The sequence below is a fragment of the Carassius gibelio genome, chromosome B1 (genome assembly GCF_023724105.1).
Source record: "Carassius gibelio isolate Cgi1373 ecotype wild population from Czech Republic chromosome B1, carGib1.2-hapl.c, whole genome shotgun sequence".
In the NCBI taxonomy this organism is placed as follows: domain Eukaryota; kingdom Metazoa; phylum Chordata; class Actinopteri; order Cypriniformes; family Cyprinidae; genus Carassius; species Carassius gibelio.
Window position 1 is genome coordinate 14,237,045 of NC_068396.1, and position 17,870 is coordinate 14,254,914.

Below are 17,870 nucleotides of genomic sequence, written 5' to 3' on the forward strand. Positions count from 1 at the left end.
TGACAGCACTAATATATATATATATATATATATATATATATATATATATATATATATATATATATTTATATATGTATATATATATGTGCTTTCAAATCGATAAATCACATCCAAAATAAATGTTTTTGTTTACATAATGTGTGCACGGTGTATATGTTTGCATGTATATCAATACACATACACACACACACAAACACACACACATATACGTGAAATTTAAGAAATATATATTTATGTATAATATCAATTATATAAATTTAAATATACATAAATAGTGGTAAATATTTCTTACATATATATACATGTATTTATATATACATATAAATATGCGCAGTACTCAACTATATAATATAAACGCACTTATTTCGGTTGTGATTAATCAATTTGACAGCACACACACACATATATACAGGTGCATCTCAATAAATTAGAATGTCATGGAAAAGTTCATTTATTTCAGTAATTCAACTCAAATTTTTAAACTCGTGTGTTAAATAAATTCAGTGCACACAGACTGAAGTAGTTTAAAGGGATAGTTCACCCAAAAAATCTAAATTATGTAATTAATAACTCACTCTCATGTCGTTCCAAACCCGTGAGACCTCCATTTATCTTCAGAAGACAGTTTAAGATATTTTAGATTTACTCCGAGAGCTCTCAGTCCCTCCATTGAAACTGTGTGTACGGTACTGTGTGTACGGTATACGGTATAGTAGTAGTAGTAGTAGTAGTAGCCCTTTATTGTCACTAGTCACAAGTACCAGCGAAACTAGCCATCAACCTGTCCATACATACATACATACAATATGACAGTGGGGTAGACAGGACAGGAAGACAGGGTATTTGAGGAAGAAATAAGTACAGCATAACATTAGGTAAGTGAGGAGAAAAAAACCAACACCCAGACTATGCTCCTAATGGGAGCACAGTATGAGAACAGGAAAAACACCTCAGCACAAAAAAGCACATAATCAGTACACCATAGACACACGACTTTGCAACTGGGTACGGAACTTGGGGTGGTTGAGGTAATCCAGCGCAGGCAAACAGCCATCCGGTCCCAGCAGCTTGAAAGCGCTAGTCACAGACCCGCCTGCCAGACTGTCGGAACAAAGCGGCGAAGGCGGGTCGATGGGGGTTGGGAGGGTGAATGCATATCTGTATATGTGTAAGAGTTTGTGTATTTGTAGGCCTGGAGAGTTGATGCCTCAGTCCGCAGATTTTACAGCGTCACAGCAAGTTGCCATGGAGACGTCCTTGGTCAGGTCCTAGATAAAGTCAACAATCAGCAGGTGTCTGTGGGAGAGGGTGGAGGAATGCAAGAGAAGTCAAGCTGCCCTGCTCACCTGGGAGATTTTTGTCATCCAGCCAAGGCTGGTAAAGAAAGCCAAAAGAAGATAAGCTACCAGTTGTTTGGTCTAGTAGCAGCATTTCTTTTCACGGTCACTATGATTTTTCATTGTCCATTGGTCTCCAAATTCTCCAATTTCTTTTCCAAATCCGTGAGCTTCTTCATGATGTTATCCATATTGCGGTTAATAGTCTCAGTCTCAATGCTGACCGCTCTGCCCACTACTTCAATCATGACGGGCAGCCTTGTGAGGCTTTGGACGGCTGTTCCCGTCTTCTTAATTTTCCGATAACCCAGGGCAAAGCCTAATCCAATCAGCAGAAGACCTGTTATCATGGTTCCGAATAGGTAGATGTCTTCAATGTCCTCCACGGAAAGAGTCGCCAGACACACGACCCGCCAATTCGCCCACGCGTCCATCGTGTAGCCAGCTGCAAACGTTCCGGCAGGGCAGTCAGGTTCCCCCTGACAGTGGCCTTCAGCTCAACAGCATTTTTGGATCTATTGTTTCTCTTTTTCCTCTTGACAACACCCCATAGATTCTCTCTGGGGTTCAGGTCTCGGTGCGTTTGCTGAAAGGTTTTCAAAAAACAAAATGGACCAACACCAGCAGATGACATTGCACACCAAATCATCACAGATTGTGGAAACTTAACACTGAACTTCAAGCAACTTGGGCTATGAGCTTCTCCACCCTTCCTTCAGACTCTAGGACCTTGGTTTACAAATGAAATACAAAACTTGCTCTCATCTGAAAAGAGGACGTTGGACCACTGGAAAACAGTCCAGTTCTTCTCCTTAGCCCAGGAAAGACACCTCTGACGTTGACTGTGGTTAAGGAGTAGCTTAACAAGAGGAATACGACAACTGTAGCCAGTTGTGTGGTGGCTCTTGATGCCTTGACCCCAGCCTCAGTCCATTCCTTGTGAAATTTTTGAATCGATTTTGCTTGACAATCCTCATAAGGCTGCGGTTCTCTCGGTTGGTTGTGCATTTTTTTCCTTCAACACTTTTTCCTTCCACTCAACTTTCTGTTAACATGCTTGGATACAGCACTCTGTGTACAGCCAGCTTTTTTGGCAATGAATGTTTGTGGCTAACCCTCCTTGTAAAGGGTGTCAATGATTGTCTTCTGAACAACTGTCAGATCAGCAGTCTTCCCCATGATTATGTAGCCTAGTGAACCAAACTGAGAGACCATTTTGAAGGCTCAGGACACATTTGCAGGTGTTTTGAGTATTCTACCATATTCTAATTTGTTGAAATACTGAATTGGTGGGTGTTTGTTAAATGTGAGCCAAAATCATCACAATCAAAAGAACCAAAGACTTAAAACTACTTCAGTCTGTGTGCACTGAATTTAATACATGAGTTTCACAATTAGAGTTGAATTACTGAAATAAAAGAACTTTTCCACAACATTCTACTTTACTGAGATGCACCTGTGTATGCAAATTATCCACAATTAATTTCAAGCTTCATGAAATGAAATGGTTGAGAGCCTTTGTGCTAAACTGTGATTCTTTAACACATATCAGCTTTTTTTTGTACTGTATTGCTTCAAAATACCATTGTCCACTTTTCAGCCTGTAAACATATCACTGGCATAGTGTTTAGAGCTTACATTATGCATAGTTATTCGTAAGTGTGGTTGGTTCAGTTACACATTTAGGTTGTCAAATCATGCAAAAAAACTATTTTAAATGAGACTAATATATAGGAATATTTTCTAACTGTATCTTAATAATGAACAATTATAGCTGTATAAATATTGTCTGTTTATGTTGTCAGATGTATTCCATGTAAGTCAGCGCTTCACTGATCTTTAAAATCAGCTCATAGATGTCTTTTTCTACTGTAAATTTATCTGTATACAAAATAAATTATTTTATTGCAGCAAATAATTGTGTATTAAATTCTTTGTTAGACTACCAGATATAAAACAGCAATTATAGTACAGTTGAGCTGTTTTTACCATCTGATCAACACTTCTCATTTGCATCATCAAGCAGACTGAGCCATGGAGATAATTATGACAAGCAAACACAATACATCTCTACAACATAATTCTCATTTTAATTTTTGAATCGCATTCAGTCATTTACAGAATAATCTTCAGGTTAACATCAGACACTACCAATCCAAAAGTACTGCCATAGAAAACACTAAGAAAGGGGTTAGTTATATATATTTATCTGCTAGTATTCAAAGTAACAAAGGGAAAAATTCTAATATGGCAGATCCATATTTACACGATGTGTGGTCGCTAATTGACATGCAGCAAGTACAGCTGGTATCCATGTAGAAGAGAGTATGTGTGTTTAAATGTGAAAAGCTGAAGTTAATATATTAAAATGCTTGTGCACTTTGTCATGAGGGTTACACGAGTACAGTGATATTAAGCGCCCTTAATTCTATTTACCTTTGAGATGAATATAGCTTCAGCCCCATGTGTTAACAGTATGATGCATGTGTATATATTGATGAATTGTGAACTATATAATAACTTCTGTGTAAATGTGTGGTCCACCCCCAGCTCCTGGTCCCTGCAGTGTCTGCTCTGCTGAAAGCAGCTTAAGCTGAGTGATGGCTTTCAGGAAGTGCACAAGTATGACTCGCAGACAAAAAAGGTCTGTTTATAGAGCTGATGTCATTCAGCAACTCACATCTTTGTGAAAACAGAGTGAACTGTCTCGTTCCTTTCTATGTTCATCTCACTTCATGGCCTTTCCTTTACCCCTGCCTTTCCCCTTCCCAGAAGCCCCTGGTTTCTCTTGCTTGACGTCTTTTGCTGGTTTAGCTTTCTTCTGCTGAAAAAAAAGAAAAGAAAAAAACAAATCAGGTGAATGAAGATATTTCGCTTATATGTAGGACCTGATGGAATATGCAGACTGTATCTGAATTTTCTGTCCCGATTTCAGGGCAAATGTGGAATTAAACAGAATGAATTTACACATGGTAAAAAATTTAGCTGAAAGCACTACACTCTTAGTGGTTACAAAATATTTAATAAACAAGCTTTTATATCGTAACATGTAAACTTAAAATGACAAGTGTTTCAATTCTGTGTGCTAAAATTCTGTGGCATAAACTTAAAAAAAGGTCATAATTTGCTCACCCTCATGTTGTTAAATACTTTCACTTTTTTTAATTAAAACAAGGAACTGAAGATTTCAAGCTTCAAAAACAATAAATCATTAACATAAAAGCACCCACTTTAAGATGGCTTTAAGAAACAAATCTGTTTCTAAACTTTATGCCTTATGAACCGATAACAGTGGTTTCAGAAGAGGCATATGAACTACTTTTATTGTACTTTTATGCCTTAGAGCTTGAATCTCTCGCCTGTACAACTGTATGGAAAAAGTGAAAAATTCTTGAAAGAGTCACATTTTATTTTCAAAGAAACAAAGGAGGCCACAAGCTTGGAACGACATGGGCACAGAAACAAGCTGACAATTATAATTAACTACTTAACATTTTAATATTCCGCCTAAATGATATGTGACCACTATATAAAGTAATCAAGTCTCTATAGTAGACATGGGTTAAACTTGATGCATATGGACTGTTTACAATGTCTTTAAAAACATTTCGAAGTGTCAAAGTTCTGGTTGCATTGACTTTTGATGGAGGGATAGAACTCACAGGTTTCATAAAAAATATTTTTCATTTGCATTACAAAGTTAAATGAAAGCCTTTAGCATTTGGAACAACATGAAGGCAAGTAATTGATGAAAGAATTTAAATTGTGCGGTAAACTTGTTGTAATAGAAGTAATAGTTCACCTAAAAATCATTTACTTGCCTGCATATCATTCCAAACCTGTATAAGTTACATTATTATGTTGATCATAAATATATTTTGAAGAATTTTGAACAACCAAACAGTTGCTGGTCCCCACTGACTTCGAAAGTATTGAAAATAAATACTATGGAACTCAATGGGTAGCATCAACTTGAACTTTTGATTACCAGCATTTTCTTGTAACTTATACAGGTTTGGAATGACATGAGCATGAGTAAATGATGACAACATTTTATTTTTGGTTGAACTGAGATGTTTTTGAGGTCAATGTAATTGTAAAACTGATGGAAAATGAAAAAATAGAGACACTGAATTGTTATTTTGATATCTACCTTGACCATTGCATCTGCTGTAAGCCCATCATCATCTTCCTCTTCCTGCAACTGAGATTCACTGTCAAGCTCTCCTAAAAGCTCAGGGTCAACAGCACCTTTCCGGCTTTTCTTCACCACTTGTAAGGAGTACGGCATAAGATGGGATTCCTTATTGTAGGCTCTTGTAAATGCAGCTTTCACCTGCAGAAAGGAAAAAAAAACAGAGCTGATGGGGATAAAGTGTGGCATACAGCACCTCCAGATGTTTTACAGTTAAAACAATTAACTCAGACTGAGCAGGCATCTGTCAAAGCAATGAACTGTCAACCGGACCACCGGTTTCTAGTCCTGGAGGAGAACTCTACAGTATGCTCAGAAAATCAAACACACACACAAACCTTGGAGTCTAGTTTAGAGTAAGGATCCGGCTGTCCGCCCCACATACTGATCTCCATCATGTTATCAACATCATCTTTGATGATGTCGTAATCATCCATGAGCTTCAAGCTCTGACTGGCTCCCTCTGAACCTTGCGACTGAAGAGGCTCTAATATTGCTGAGCTCAAATACGGCAGGTAATCCAGATTTATGGCTTCCTTGCTACTTAACGTTCTGCAGGATAAGAAAGAGGCAAGATTTTAGGGAAGCACAAATGTAGCTTAAAGAGTTCATACTTTAGACAAGAAGGAAGAAAGTGTGAGAAGAAGTGTGTGATTTCTCACTTTAGGCTCATGTGTGAAGCAAGCTCCTGTATGATGCGGCTGTGTTTGCCAGCTGATGAGAACTTGCCCAACCAGCTTGGAAAGGTCGGAAACTGACTCATATAACCCCGCATCAGTTCCCCAGGCAACACGCTCGCATAAATCGCCTGGGGAAAAGAATATAAGCACAGATTTACTAAATATATAAAGCTTGGTTTTGTTTTCACTGATCTATGTGAAAACACTTAACCTCTGTGAATGGATTTTGTAATATGTTACAAATCAGTGCTACAGAAAAAAAAAATTGTTTCTTTGTTTCTGCCTTGAAAATGTCATTTGCAAAACAGCCACTTCAGGGCCTGATTATCTCAGTGCTGCTGCAGCAATCAAAGCTGTTGACTGAGGATTTGTTGGTCAACACTGATGAGAAGATAATGGCAGGAAAGTGTGTTACCTGTGTGGGAAGCAGAGACCATGCCTGTCTGGAGCGGATCTGTTTGTCCACTAAATCTCCATCGCAAATGCTGTCAGCGGTTTTACTCAACAACACCAAATGATTCTTCAGATTTCCCCTGATGAACAGCAAATGTCACAATTATACCATCACGCTTTCATTTACAGTCAGAATAAACTTGAAACGTCTTGTAATAAATACGTTGTGCAATCATTTTGCTGACACAAAATTAGGGAAAACTGTGTATGCTTTTTATAGGAAGATTGGGTTACACTTTATTTTAAGGTGCTCTTGTTACAGTGTACAAATTTGAAGTTAAGTAATGGGTTAAATAAGGGATAATGCATGGCTAGCTGGGCATTTAATGATTTTAATGCACGACATGGAGGCCAGGAAGTGCATTAAAATAGTTTAATCCACAGCTAGGCGTGCATTATGCTGCTTATACCACGGGCATTTGCCAGCATTGACAAGATAAAGCTGTTAATGATATTTGCAGTACAATATTTGACCGGAAGGGTAAAAATTAGTTATTTTCCAAGCTTCAAATCAGACAGAGATGAAATAGTGCAGTAAGATCACATATATTTGAACTGATTACAACATGTATCTGAATGAATAAATCGACCAATCGATCGAGAGAGATGCCAGTTTTGTGTTCATTACCTGCATCAGCACGTCTCTCTACAAGAAGGCTGAGTTTAATTACTTCAAAAACAGCGATTACCTCCTCGTTGCTGAGGAACATAATGTAGTGGTCTAGTACCTATACTATTTTATTAATAAAAGTTTGCGTGTGTGTGCAAAGCAATCTCTCTATGTGCGTGTGTTTGTTTGTGTGCGAGTGATATGTGTGGGTTAGTGTGCATCAGTTAAAGCAGCGCATTTATAGAACAGTGATTAAACTGATTTGGAATTACCTGTGCATAATTTAATTTTTTTTTAAATACATTTTGTATGTCCTGTGTGTAACAATAGCTGCTCTATCTAGAGCAGGTCTTTTCATGGGGAGCAAGCAAGAATCACCTTTTAAATTCCAGCAAATGCAAAAATATAGAGATATGTATTGGATATTGTAAAGATGTGGAAAAACTGCCCTTGTGTGCAAGTCTAAAACCTACCCTGCAGCAGCTGGTCGGACATGCAGGTAGTTTTCTTGAACAAATAAAGGTGCTAAAGAGTAATCATGGAAGAAAAGGTCTGATTTGTCAATCAAAGACATGTGGGCGGTTTCCTCTCCTGAAGTAAACACCTTCCGACACACATCAAATGGACCCTGCATATGTAAACACACAGATATTCATACTGTAGAGTCCACTCACATCATCAATGCACCAATGATTGTACAGTGTGTGTACAGTATAATGTATTTAACAGCATGCACATACCAGTTTCATGTCCTTCTTAGCATTGTTAGCATCAGCTTTGGCCTGGTCATAGGTCATGACTTTGTCTTTAGCAGACCACATGCTCAGATTATGCAGTACCTAGGGAATAGAAACCCAATAATTTTGCAGTGCTGCTAAAGACACCGACTCATAGTTATTCAGGTAGGGTAACAATATGAATGATAAAGACAACTGATTTGTTTATTAATACCTGCCGAATATCTTGATTAGATGCCAGAATGACTTCATTAAGTGCTGGGGGTGGGATCTTCAGACCCTCTTTGAAAGCTATAGACATTATAGCCCCCTGTTTAGACAAAAAGGAAGCTTAATTATTTTTGACCGCAATAAGTGTGATACTGACTAAAATAGTATATTCATTTTTTTTAAAACTTTGTTAACATGTCCTTGTTACAGTGTAATCTAACAAAAAAGTAGTATTACCTAGAAATAACTATCAACATGTACCTACTATAGTGTTTGGGTCCAAAACATTCGTCTGAAATTTTCACACGTTAAAAAAATCTCACGTTGTGTCAATCACGTTTACACAATGACGCTGAACTTTTTATCCATTATAAAAAATTCAGATCAGGTTCAATTTTCTCCTTATCACATCCGTAACAAGCATTTTGATAGGAAATGATGATGAATAAGAAAAAGAAAAAAAACTGTGTGCAAGGACCTTTAGAGTTAGTTGGTTGTAATAGTCCATAATTTACTGTTAGTACTAAAAAATTGAACCTGGGATGTTTAAACCTGGAAATAAAACATTGAAACATTTTTATATCCAAAAACACAAAGAAAAGATATGAGGAAAAAATTATTAAGTAACATAAATAGAGAATACAAGTGACACAAGGTAAACACGTTGAAAAAAAAAAAAAAAAATGATGTCAATTTTCTATAAAACACTGATTTAATCAGTAAATTATTTGAAATGTCAGTCAGTGAGCACCTTGATCTGCTCAACACGGGGTCTCTGAAACCGCAGGTCGTAGCAGTAGTTAGCCAGCGAACGGATCTTCTGATGATTGCGGTCATTACACATGCAGATAATGGGAATCTTTGACTGTTTTATCAAACCAATCATCTCCTGTGTGGGTCAAAGGGAGAAGCACAAGAGTCAAAAACCACATTGACACTGGAAACACTGGTGTGTACCAGTTTAATGGCACACTACTATTCTACTTCTCACTGCACTATGTAGTCTATACAGTGTAAAAGTACACACTATGTGGATTTTCTGCATGTACAGAATACCTACTTACAGTACATTTGCTCAAAATGATCAGTATAGAACTCAGTATTGCATAGATTACTGTTTCCCACATTGCAATGACTGAAAAGGATGCCAAATGAAAAGCATGCCAAATCTATGCAAAAACATTTTTCATCAAAACTATAATTTTAGTTGTTGCACTCAAAAAAGAATAAGCTAACGCTCCACACATGGCCATTGAAGCCATAAGGTTTTAAACATTATCTGGGCCACTTTTTGCTCCTTGAGCACCACCTCTGGTAAAGACAGAGAATGCAATCAAATGAGAGTGTGTATGCCGACCTGTATTCCTCCTCTGTCTTCATTTCCTGCCATCCCGTCCACCTCGTCCATTATGAGGACGTGTTTACTGCTCACTGTCTGCGATGCACCTGACACCATTAAACACAGAACCATACAATGTTTACATTATAATCACTGAGGTTTAACTTCAAACCCTGTTACAGATGCTACCTAATTAATTAAGCTAATTACCGGAGTAGAAGTTCTTAATGCTGGTGTTGTTGAGTGATTCTGCAATCACTTCCTTTAAGCTGTTCTTACTGCGGGTGCAGCTTGCGTTCATCTCCACATAGCTGTAACCCAACTCCTACAAGCACATATGGAACTCTATTAACACGTTAACCAATGCAATGAAACGGTAAAAACAGACACACTGCGTTTACAATCATTCACTAATGATTTAATTCTCGATCCCATGTTAAACACTTTAAAAGGATTATGCAGACTTTCTTTGAAACAGTTAAACACAATGTTCATTTATAAATGATTATAAGTGGGAATGAGCTGACCTCACAGACGAGAGCAGCAGTAGTGGTCTTCCCAACACCCGGAGGTCCAGACAGCAATGCAGCCTTAAATCCTGAACCGTCATCTTTACTCCCAAACTTTCCAAATTTGGCTGCTTTCCAGAAAGACAAAGACACAAGAATAATGAAAATTGGTCAAACAGAATTTTAGCCTAAAGAGTGCATTAGAATATCAACACTGAGTATGGTCCGAATGGTATACTACCCATTATATACTGCTAATTGCATACTACTGTTAAAAGTTAGTATATGAAACCGTATGCACCATTAAAAATGCTCTTGCAAGAGTAAAATGCAAATGCTTATGATTAAGTCAAGTGCACTGCATTATGGGAAACTGTGTGCTCTGGTTATATAATGTATGTTTTGGAAACTGTAGCAGGTCATTGGTGCAAACAGACCTTGCAAACTGGTAGCATGACATTCTGAACATGGGTAGTTGACATGAAATTAAGTAGATTCAGTAGTATCACATGCTACTAATAATAATAAATAAAAATAAGAAAAAACATTTGAAACAACATTTCCAATTCTTTTCTTATAGTAATTTCTTATGTAATTATGCATCATTTATTGTTATTATAATAGTAAGCACATGTAACAAGGACAAAATAAAGTGTTACCATGTAGACTATGATATATACTTCACATTCATTGATTGTGAACATTAAGTAGGAACAAACTTTAAATACTTACATGGTGCTTTTGTATTGCCGCTGTGATGTTTATGCCAGTTCTGTAACCAACGCAGAAGCTTGTTAGCACAACTCTGATCCCCCTGCTGCCCAATCAGGTTCTTCAGACTACGGGGGCGGTACTTATCCACCCACAACAGGCTGCTACCCTCACTCCCAGGGGTAGAGTGGGATACAGGGGATGCTCTCTTGGATTGATCAAAGCTCAAACTCTTTTTGACCTCTGAACGAGAGGCCCCAAGTGCTCCAGATTTAGAAGCAGATCCAGGCTTAGACTTCCCTCCTGAGGTGCTTCTCTTGTTGGGGCTGGGCCCTTGTGGTGTGGCCTTCTTGGATGGGGTAGTGGGTTTGCCTCTAGAGTCTGGAGTCCTTGTTTTAGAGGATTTATTCTGCAATACGGAAGACAGACAGACAACTTGTTTAATAAACCAAATTCCAGTATGTGAAGCAAGGCTGCATGAAATAAAAAACGGACATATTTTCTATGCAGTATTTTGATTTTCTGCAATATATGTTTCAATATGAAAATATACAGGACACATTCACCAGATAACTTAAATAGCTATATTTGGAAATAATTATTTACTGTGGTGCATAGAAAATAAAAATAAAAAGCTGAATAATGACTTTTTACTTTGAAGACTTTGTGTGTGTGTGTGTGTGTGTGTGTGTGTGTGTGTACAAACAACTCTTTTATTACTAAATGTTTTGTGAAACATTTGGGTGTTCAGAATAAGAATACATCTATTACAAAATTTAACCAAAGTTCTTTCACTAGCCATCAAATAAAGTAAAAGAAATGAATAATAATAAAAAAATAAATACACAAATTGACAAGATCCCTAGTTTTTTTGGACTATTCCATAATCAATATAACTTGAAATAATATGGTTTTTATTATGATTATTATTCAATAAAAATATTAAACAAAATAAAGAAATATATTACTATTGTACAATAAAAATTCAGTTTTTAATAAAAAAATAATTCTGTTTTATAGTACACTTAATTTCTTATCCTAACTTCTTAAACATTAAACCAGGGTTTCCCAAACGGGGGGTTTGTGAGTAAATGAAAAACTAATAACTAATTCAACCTAGTACAGCATTAAAATAAAAAAACAGGGTAGAACAATTAACTAAAATGAAAATTACACATCGCTATCTATCTTATCAAATTGATATCAGCAAATCAAAGGCTACAGTTTAATTGAAGTATAGTCTCTTATAATTCTGTGTTTTCAGAGCAGTTAACATTAAATACTGCTTTTCACAACATCTCTACAAGTGCTTTGAGTTCGGTGTGCATTTGGGAATGCAATGAGGGCCAGGTTCACTTTATTTTTATTCATATTTGCATAACTTCCAACATTTTTGCAGACCAATACTGCACCAAAATAAGCTTGAGCATCTGACATTTTGAAGTGTAGAATTTGAAGATTTTAAGTGTTATTCAGTTGTGGTAAAGAGTGAAGTCAGATGCAACTATTTTAATTAGCAGTAGAGTCTTTGAGACATTTGCATATTAAATTGAATGTAACATAGCAGCTCAAATTACAATATATTACAAAATAATCCCTATATAATTTATTTTCGTTTGCATTTAGCCACATCATTACATGGATTTAATAAGCTAAATATCATGCAGCCCTGGTGTGAAAGAACAGGGGGGTTGATGAGAGCTGCTGTACCTCTGCCTCTGCTGCAATCTCGTATTTCGACTTCTTGCCTGGTTTGGTTCTTATGAGGTCCAACAACTCATCTTCATTAATGATCTTAGTTCCAAAACTTTCCGCCTAAGGAATAAACATTGAAATGACATTATGTTAAAATAATTACATTTAATTCAGTTAAAAGGGTAAATTAGAAATATATTGAAGCAGCAGCATGTGGAAGCAACATTCATGTTCGAATACAGAGAAATAATGACGTGTTAAAAAAAAAAAAAAACAATATTGAAAATTAGGACCTTCTCAGTCTTTGAGACTCCACTGTCTCGTCCCAGAACAAGGTAAGTAGTTTTACGGCTGACGTTTCCTGTGACTTTCCCGCCGTATCGCTCTATTAGAGACTTAGCTTCATCCCTCTCTATAGATTCTAACACACCGGTCAACACAAACACACAACCCTCCAGGCAGTTCTCTGCTCCCTAAAACACACACACATAACATTGTTCAAGCTGCTTAAAGGAGAAGTATAATTTGATTCCTATTATTATTATTAAAGATAATCACAAATGGCAATAAGACGACAGGCCTTCAGTTGTCAACATGAGTCATTTTTTCTACCTGTGGTATCTCTTTAGACCCCAGTGCTCGTGGTCCTTCTCGGTTCAAATAGTTACGGAAGGCTGATGAATTTACCCGTTTTTTCTCCAGATCCTCAGGACTTGTACTCTGAAATAATAGAGACACATGCTCACTAGCACAGCAAAACAAGGTAGAGCCCTATTTTGTAATCTGTTTTTAAACAACATATTGTGAACAACATTCAACATAAAACCAAATATGTTAAACTCTCTTTTAACTTATACCCTTAAACAACAATTAAAAGCATACTGACATATCAATTCACTTATTTAGAGAATCCTATAAACAGGGGTGCACATCATTTTTTCAGCCTGGTTCTCATAAGAGAACCTGGAGGTTTGGTCCTCACACTGCATATAGCGTGACCCATTAAATATAACTATAAAAAAATAATAAATAATAGTTGTAATATTATTGCACTTTATTTAGTTAGTTTTTTTAATTATAAAATAATAGTAAATAAACTAAATAATAGTGTGTGATAATATTTTTTAAAATAAAAAGGCAGTCCTAGTATTAAATACAAATATATTCATTTTATAGTAAACTTAAAAATAAAATGCTAATATTTACTACTACTTTCTTTGTTTGCCTAATTAAGAAGAATCGCTTTATGTATTCCCCAATTTTAAATAAATAAATAAAAAGCGTTTTCATCATATTCAAACTTTAAATTAGCAGGCTTTTATTTTGGTAGGTTGCCGGCAAGTAAGTATAGGCACTTCCGGATTTAGCACTGCTTATTAAAGAGCGTCAGTGGATGAATGACACAGTTTTGCAATGTGATTTGAAAACAGCATGACATAGCCTAGATTTATGATTTCAGGTTGAAAATAAAACTTATTTAGTAGTTGTTTGATCTAAAATGGTAATTGTGTAATAACAGCTGTCAACCATGACGCAAATACGCTATCAGAACATATTTATATAACGCTTTTTTTATTTTGGTCGCGCATGCGGACCACTTATGTGCACCCCTGCCTATAAATCAAGCAGCATATTCAAATAATATACCTCTGGTTTTGTTGGTGAGGTTTTATTGGGTGCACTGTCACTTTTAGGAGTGGAAAAATTCTTTGATTTTGTCATTCCCGTGGAAACACTAGTTTTGGGCGTAGCTGCCCGCTCCGAGCTAGTTGGTGAGATCGGCTCTTTCTTAGGAGAAATCTTAGTCTGCTTTTCACCCCTGTCTTTCTCCCTTTGCTCTTCCACTTCTTCCTGTCGTCTTTTCATCTGAGCCAGTTTGGAGCTGGTCTTCACAGGAGTCTTTTTAGGGGACGGGTCCTTTTTGGGTTTGGTGTCTGAGGAAACTGCATGAGAGCTGCTCTTGGAGGGGGAGATGGAGTCCACACGAGCCTGAGAACCCAAAAACAAAGAAAAATTAACAATACATGACATTCATGTACTTTTTTGGCTGCACCACATGACTTTAAAGACAAGTTTGTCAAGTTAATTTAATTATTTTTAACTCCAGATATTTTTACATTTGAAAGGATTTGCTTATGTTTTTCTTTACAATTAATAGATATGACAAAAATGAACAATATACATGTTTACATAATAGATGACAGAGAGATGATAAGAGACAAATTCAGCACACCGACCTTTTTCAGTAAGGGAGCTTCATCCAGTTTGGCTAATGTTCTTGCAAATTCCTCATCATCATGGATCTGCTTTTCCCACTAACACAAAAATACAAAAGTTCTGCATAATGTGTTCATATATATATATATATAAATGTACTAATTTTTTGTGTAATAAACCAGCTATTTAAAACAGCAGCCACATTTGCATGCAATGTTTTCCGATTAAGGCATGTTCTGAATAAGCCTTTATTCCAAAAAAATTAAAGCTACAGGAATATTCCTGTATACATGGTTATGAAGATAAACATCTTCATAACCATGTATTCATAACATCCTCTTGTGGAAATCTTGTGCTTGACATTTATTTACATTTATTTTAGTAATTAAGAATCATAATTAAACTCTATAATTCCCTGATTACCAAATATAACAGCATCCAATTCTGATTAATAGAGGAACATGTGCTGTGTGTCCTAAACCAACCTCCATGTCTTCATCCATCTGAAGTTCTTTTGCAATGGCTTCATCACTGAGCAACTCCTCGGTTTCCTGTGAGGGCTTGCGAAGACCAAACAACTATGAGTTTGAATTTTTATACACTTTAAGCCCACACATTTTTATTTATTCTCTCTACTCACTGCCTTCCTCTTGGTGCTGGTACTGGCCACCATTTTCTTGTCTGACCTCTGAACGCTTGAGCTGCCAAAGAAGGCCATTACTGAAGTAGGAGTTTGTTTTGGTGGTGTTGGTCCAATCTTTGGAGAGATGGTTGGCTGAGAGCTCTTCACCCCTCCCTTTGAGATCGCGTTTGGGGATTTACTGGATGAGACTTTCACCTGTTTTGCTTTTCCTGAATCTGATTCTTTCTTGCCTTTAGCTGTTCCATTTTCTTTTGGTTTCGTCTTTTTCAGAGTCATAAACGTATCATCCGAATCTGGGACAATAAAAAGAGGACAAAAGAAGAGTATAAATGATCATCTAGGCTACATGTCATATTAATGGCCTAACAGCATTATATTATACATGTGGAAATTTGTTTGTTGACTCCCTCACCAGAATCAGACACGTAAGTTACTGGGTGTTTCTTCACCGTGACGGCATCCGTCTCTTTAGTGCCCTTCTTGGTCTTCTTCTCCTTCTTCACCTCCTTCTTCTCTTCCTCAGAGTCTAATATAAGATGGGACATGAGAACATAGTGTGACATTAATCATCAGCATGATTTCCAGAATGTGTTTAAAAACCCCTGGACTGAGCTGAGGTATTTCTAAAAACCTCAGGGGCACCCATCTCTTGTATGGCCACATTCAGGGTATGTATTTGATAACCGCCATTTCTTAACATTATGAACATGAAGGGCATCATCAAAAGTTCACTAACATAAAAAAAGCTGTTTATGAACCTGAATCAATTATGACTCTTTTCTTTCGTTTTCCAGATGGTTTCTTGTCAGATGTGGGACTTGTGACCTAAAGAGAGAAAAAGGATATTGTGTAGCACTACATAATACATAAAACACAAGACATTTTAAAAATGAATAAAGAAGTCACATTGTAAATACCATCTCATATTAATAGATTCAGTACAAATATCAGCATGACATTAGACTGTGGTTCTACCTTAGTCTTTGATTTTTGTTTCTTCTTCTGCTCTTCATCTGTGCTGGTGCTGCCATTGGAAGGTTTGGGGGCCGCAGGTTTGGTGGATGCAAAAAACCTCCGGATATCCTGAAAGAAACAAAGGTGCATTAAAATAATTGCACACACCAATAACATTTTATTTAGTTTTATCATTGTTACTTCATACTGGAATAGGCTAATAATGTGTTATGTAGAGCGTCTACCGTGATAGGAACCGCTGGCTGAGTTTGTTCTGTTGCATGTTTACATTTCAAAGTTGACAGTAACAAACAGGAAGCAGGTGCTTCGTTATTACCAAAACATAAAAATCTGTATTGTAGTGTTATGTAGTATCACATCAGTTCATAAAGGCCTGTCGAAGTAATGGCAGTCAGTCGATCTTAATCGTTAAGTTAACGTTAGACTTAATTTAAATGCTTAAATGTTGCTCGACCAAGTCATAAACAAATGCACATTTGTGAGAAGCAAGGACGGAAACACCGCAGCCTTTGCATGTTTTATTGTTTTTGTAGCTCTAATCTATTAACAAGCATGAAAAAGCTGCAAGTTGTTGCTAACTGCTTTCTTTAGCCAAACAGACTGATCCGCTGCATTGAGCTCTACTCTGATTGTGTCTTTATTTCTACAGACGGACCAATAATAAGGTGACTTACCATTTCTAAGCATGTGTCAATAGCGTTTCTTTATTTTTTGACAGTTTTCGAGACAGTGCTGCTTCTCTCCAATCCTCTTTGGCGCCAATGATACTCAACTCAGGCGCAGCGTGATGACGCGCAGACGGAGGGAGCGCGAGACGAGCGCAGAACCGATTGAGCGCAAAACATTTCTTTTTGAAGGTGTCGATAATCCAGTTTGTGAAATACAATTATAATGTTAGAATTATTTGTTGGAATGACGCTATAACATTAACTGTTATATGTGGAATTCTAATATATATATACTATATAAGAAATCAGTTGCAAAATTTAGTTGCATCAAACTAAATCCGAGGTATCATATGATTATTCATACAATATAATCATAAATATTATTAGATTTAAATGAATCTTAAAGCAAACAGAAAAGTTCAAATTAATGAAAACCACTTTCTTTTAAGTCAATAAACTTGAATTAGTCTCTTATGACATATGTAATATACTTGTGCAAGGAACCCTCATCTTAAAATTGTAAAGCTATTTATAGTTTCTGGTATAAAGACCCATTTTAATGTGGAATATATATATATATATATATTAAATATGTCCACTGATTTGTAAAATATTGTTTCCAATAATGTTTTTCTACTCATTATGGCACTGGACTCATTTTCTTTTATTACCAAATTGTAATAGTTTTTATTTTTTAATCAATTCATTTTGACATTTTTATACTATGCTTCATAACATTTCCAAGGATGGCCTAGAACTTCCTTCCCCAAACCCCAGTTTGCTTTATAAGATTTTAACACAACTCAATGTTGTAATACATTTTATACAATGAGGTGTTCAAATAATTTCTCATGAAAAACTCTTGCATGTTTTTAGGCATTTTCTTATGGC

At 36.4% G+C, this 17,870-nt stretch overlaps 1 protein-coding gene across 4 annotated transcripts; it reads right to left on the minus strand.

Annotated features, from left to right (window-relative positions):
• Positions 1–3,406: 3,406 nt before the first annotated feature.
• On the minus strand, positions 3,407–17,136 carry LOC127949187 (replication factor C subunit 1). Of its 4 annotated transcripts, none has more exons than XM_052546181.1 (24): positions 16,986–17,136; positions 16,312–16,419; positions 16,095–16,161; positions 15,749–15,862; positions 15,334–15,629; positions 15,179–15,253; positions 14,714–14,791; positions 14,124–14,465; positions 13,089–13,196; positions 12,770–12,949; positions 12,492–12,596; positions 10,803–11,190; positions 10,089–10,198; positions 9,772–9,886; positions 9,580–9,668; positions 8,974–9,111; positions 8,227–8,322; positions 8,016–8,114; positions 7,749–7,903; positions 6,628–6,745; positions 6,195–6,340; positions 5,871–6,084; positions 5,491–5,673; positions 3,407–4,161 (listed from the first exon to the last, which is right to left on the minus strand). In XM_052546181.1, the coding sequence occupies exons 1-24, from the start codon at positions 16,986–16,988 to the stop codon at positions 4,066–4,068; spliced, it is 3,423 nt and encodes a 1,140-aa protein (XP_052402141.1). In that variant the 5' UTR covers positions 16,989–17,136; the 3' UTR covers positions 3,407–4,065. The 4 variants fall into 4 exon arrangements, with proteins under 4 accessions (XP_052402141.1, XP_052402143.1, XP_052402142.1 ...); XM_052546183.1 differs by having other exon boundaries at positions 10,089–10,201; positions 15,179–15,244; positions 16,986–17,126; XM_052546182.1 differs by having other exon boundaries at positions 3,407–4,158; positions 10,089–10,201; positions 16,986–17,126.
• Between the last annotated feature and the right edge of the window lie 734 nt (positions 17,137–17,870).

What these genes read in the sequence shown, in the direction of transcription:
- LOC127949187 (XM_052546180.1), bottom strand. An exon ending in CCTCACCAACAAAACCAGAG is followed by an intron (nt 13,197 to 14,123) that starts GTATATTATTTG and finishes CTATTATTTCAG; the next exon opens with AGTACAAGTCCTGAGGATCT. An exon ending in AAGACAGAGGAGGAATACAG is followed by an intron (nt 9,112 to 9,579) that starts GTCGGCATACAC and finishes TGACCCACACAG; the next exon opens with GAGATGATTGGTTTGATAAA.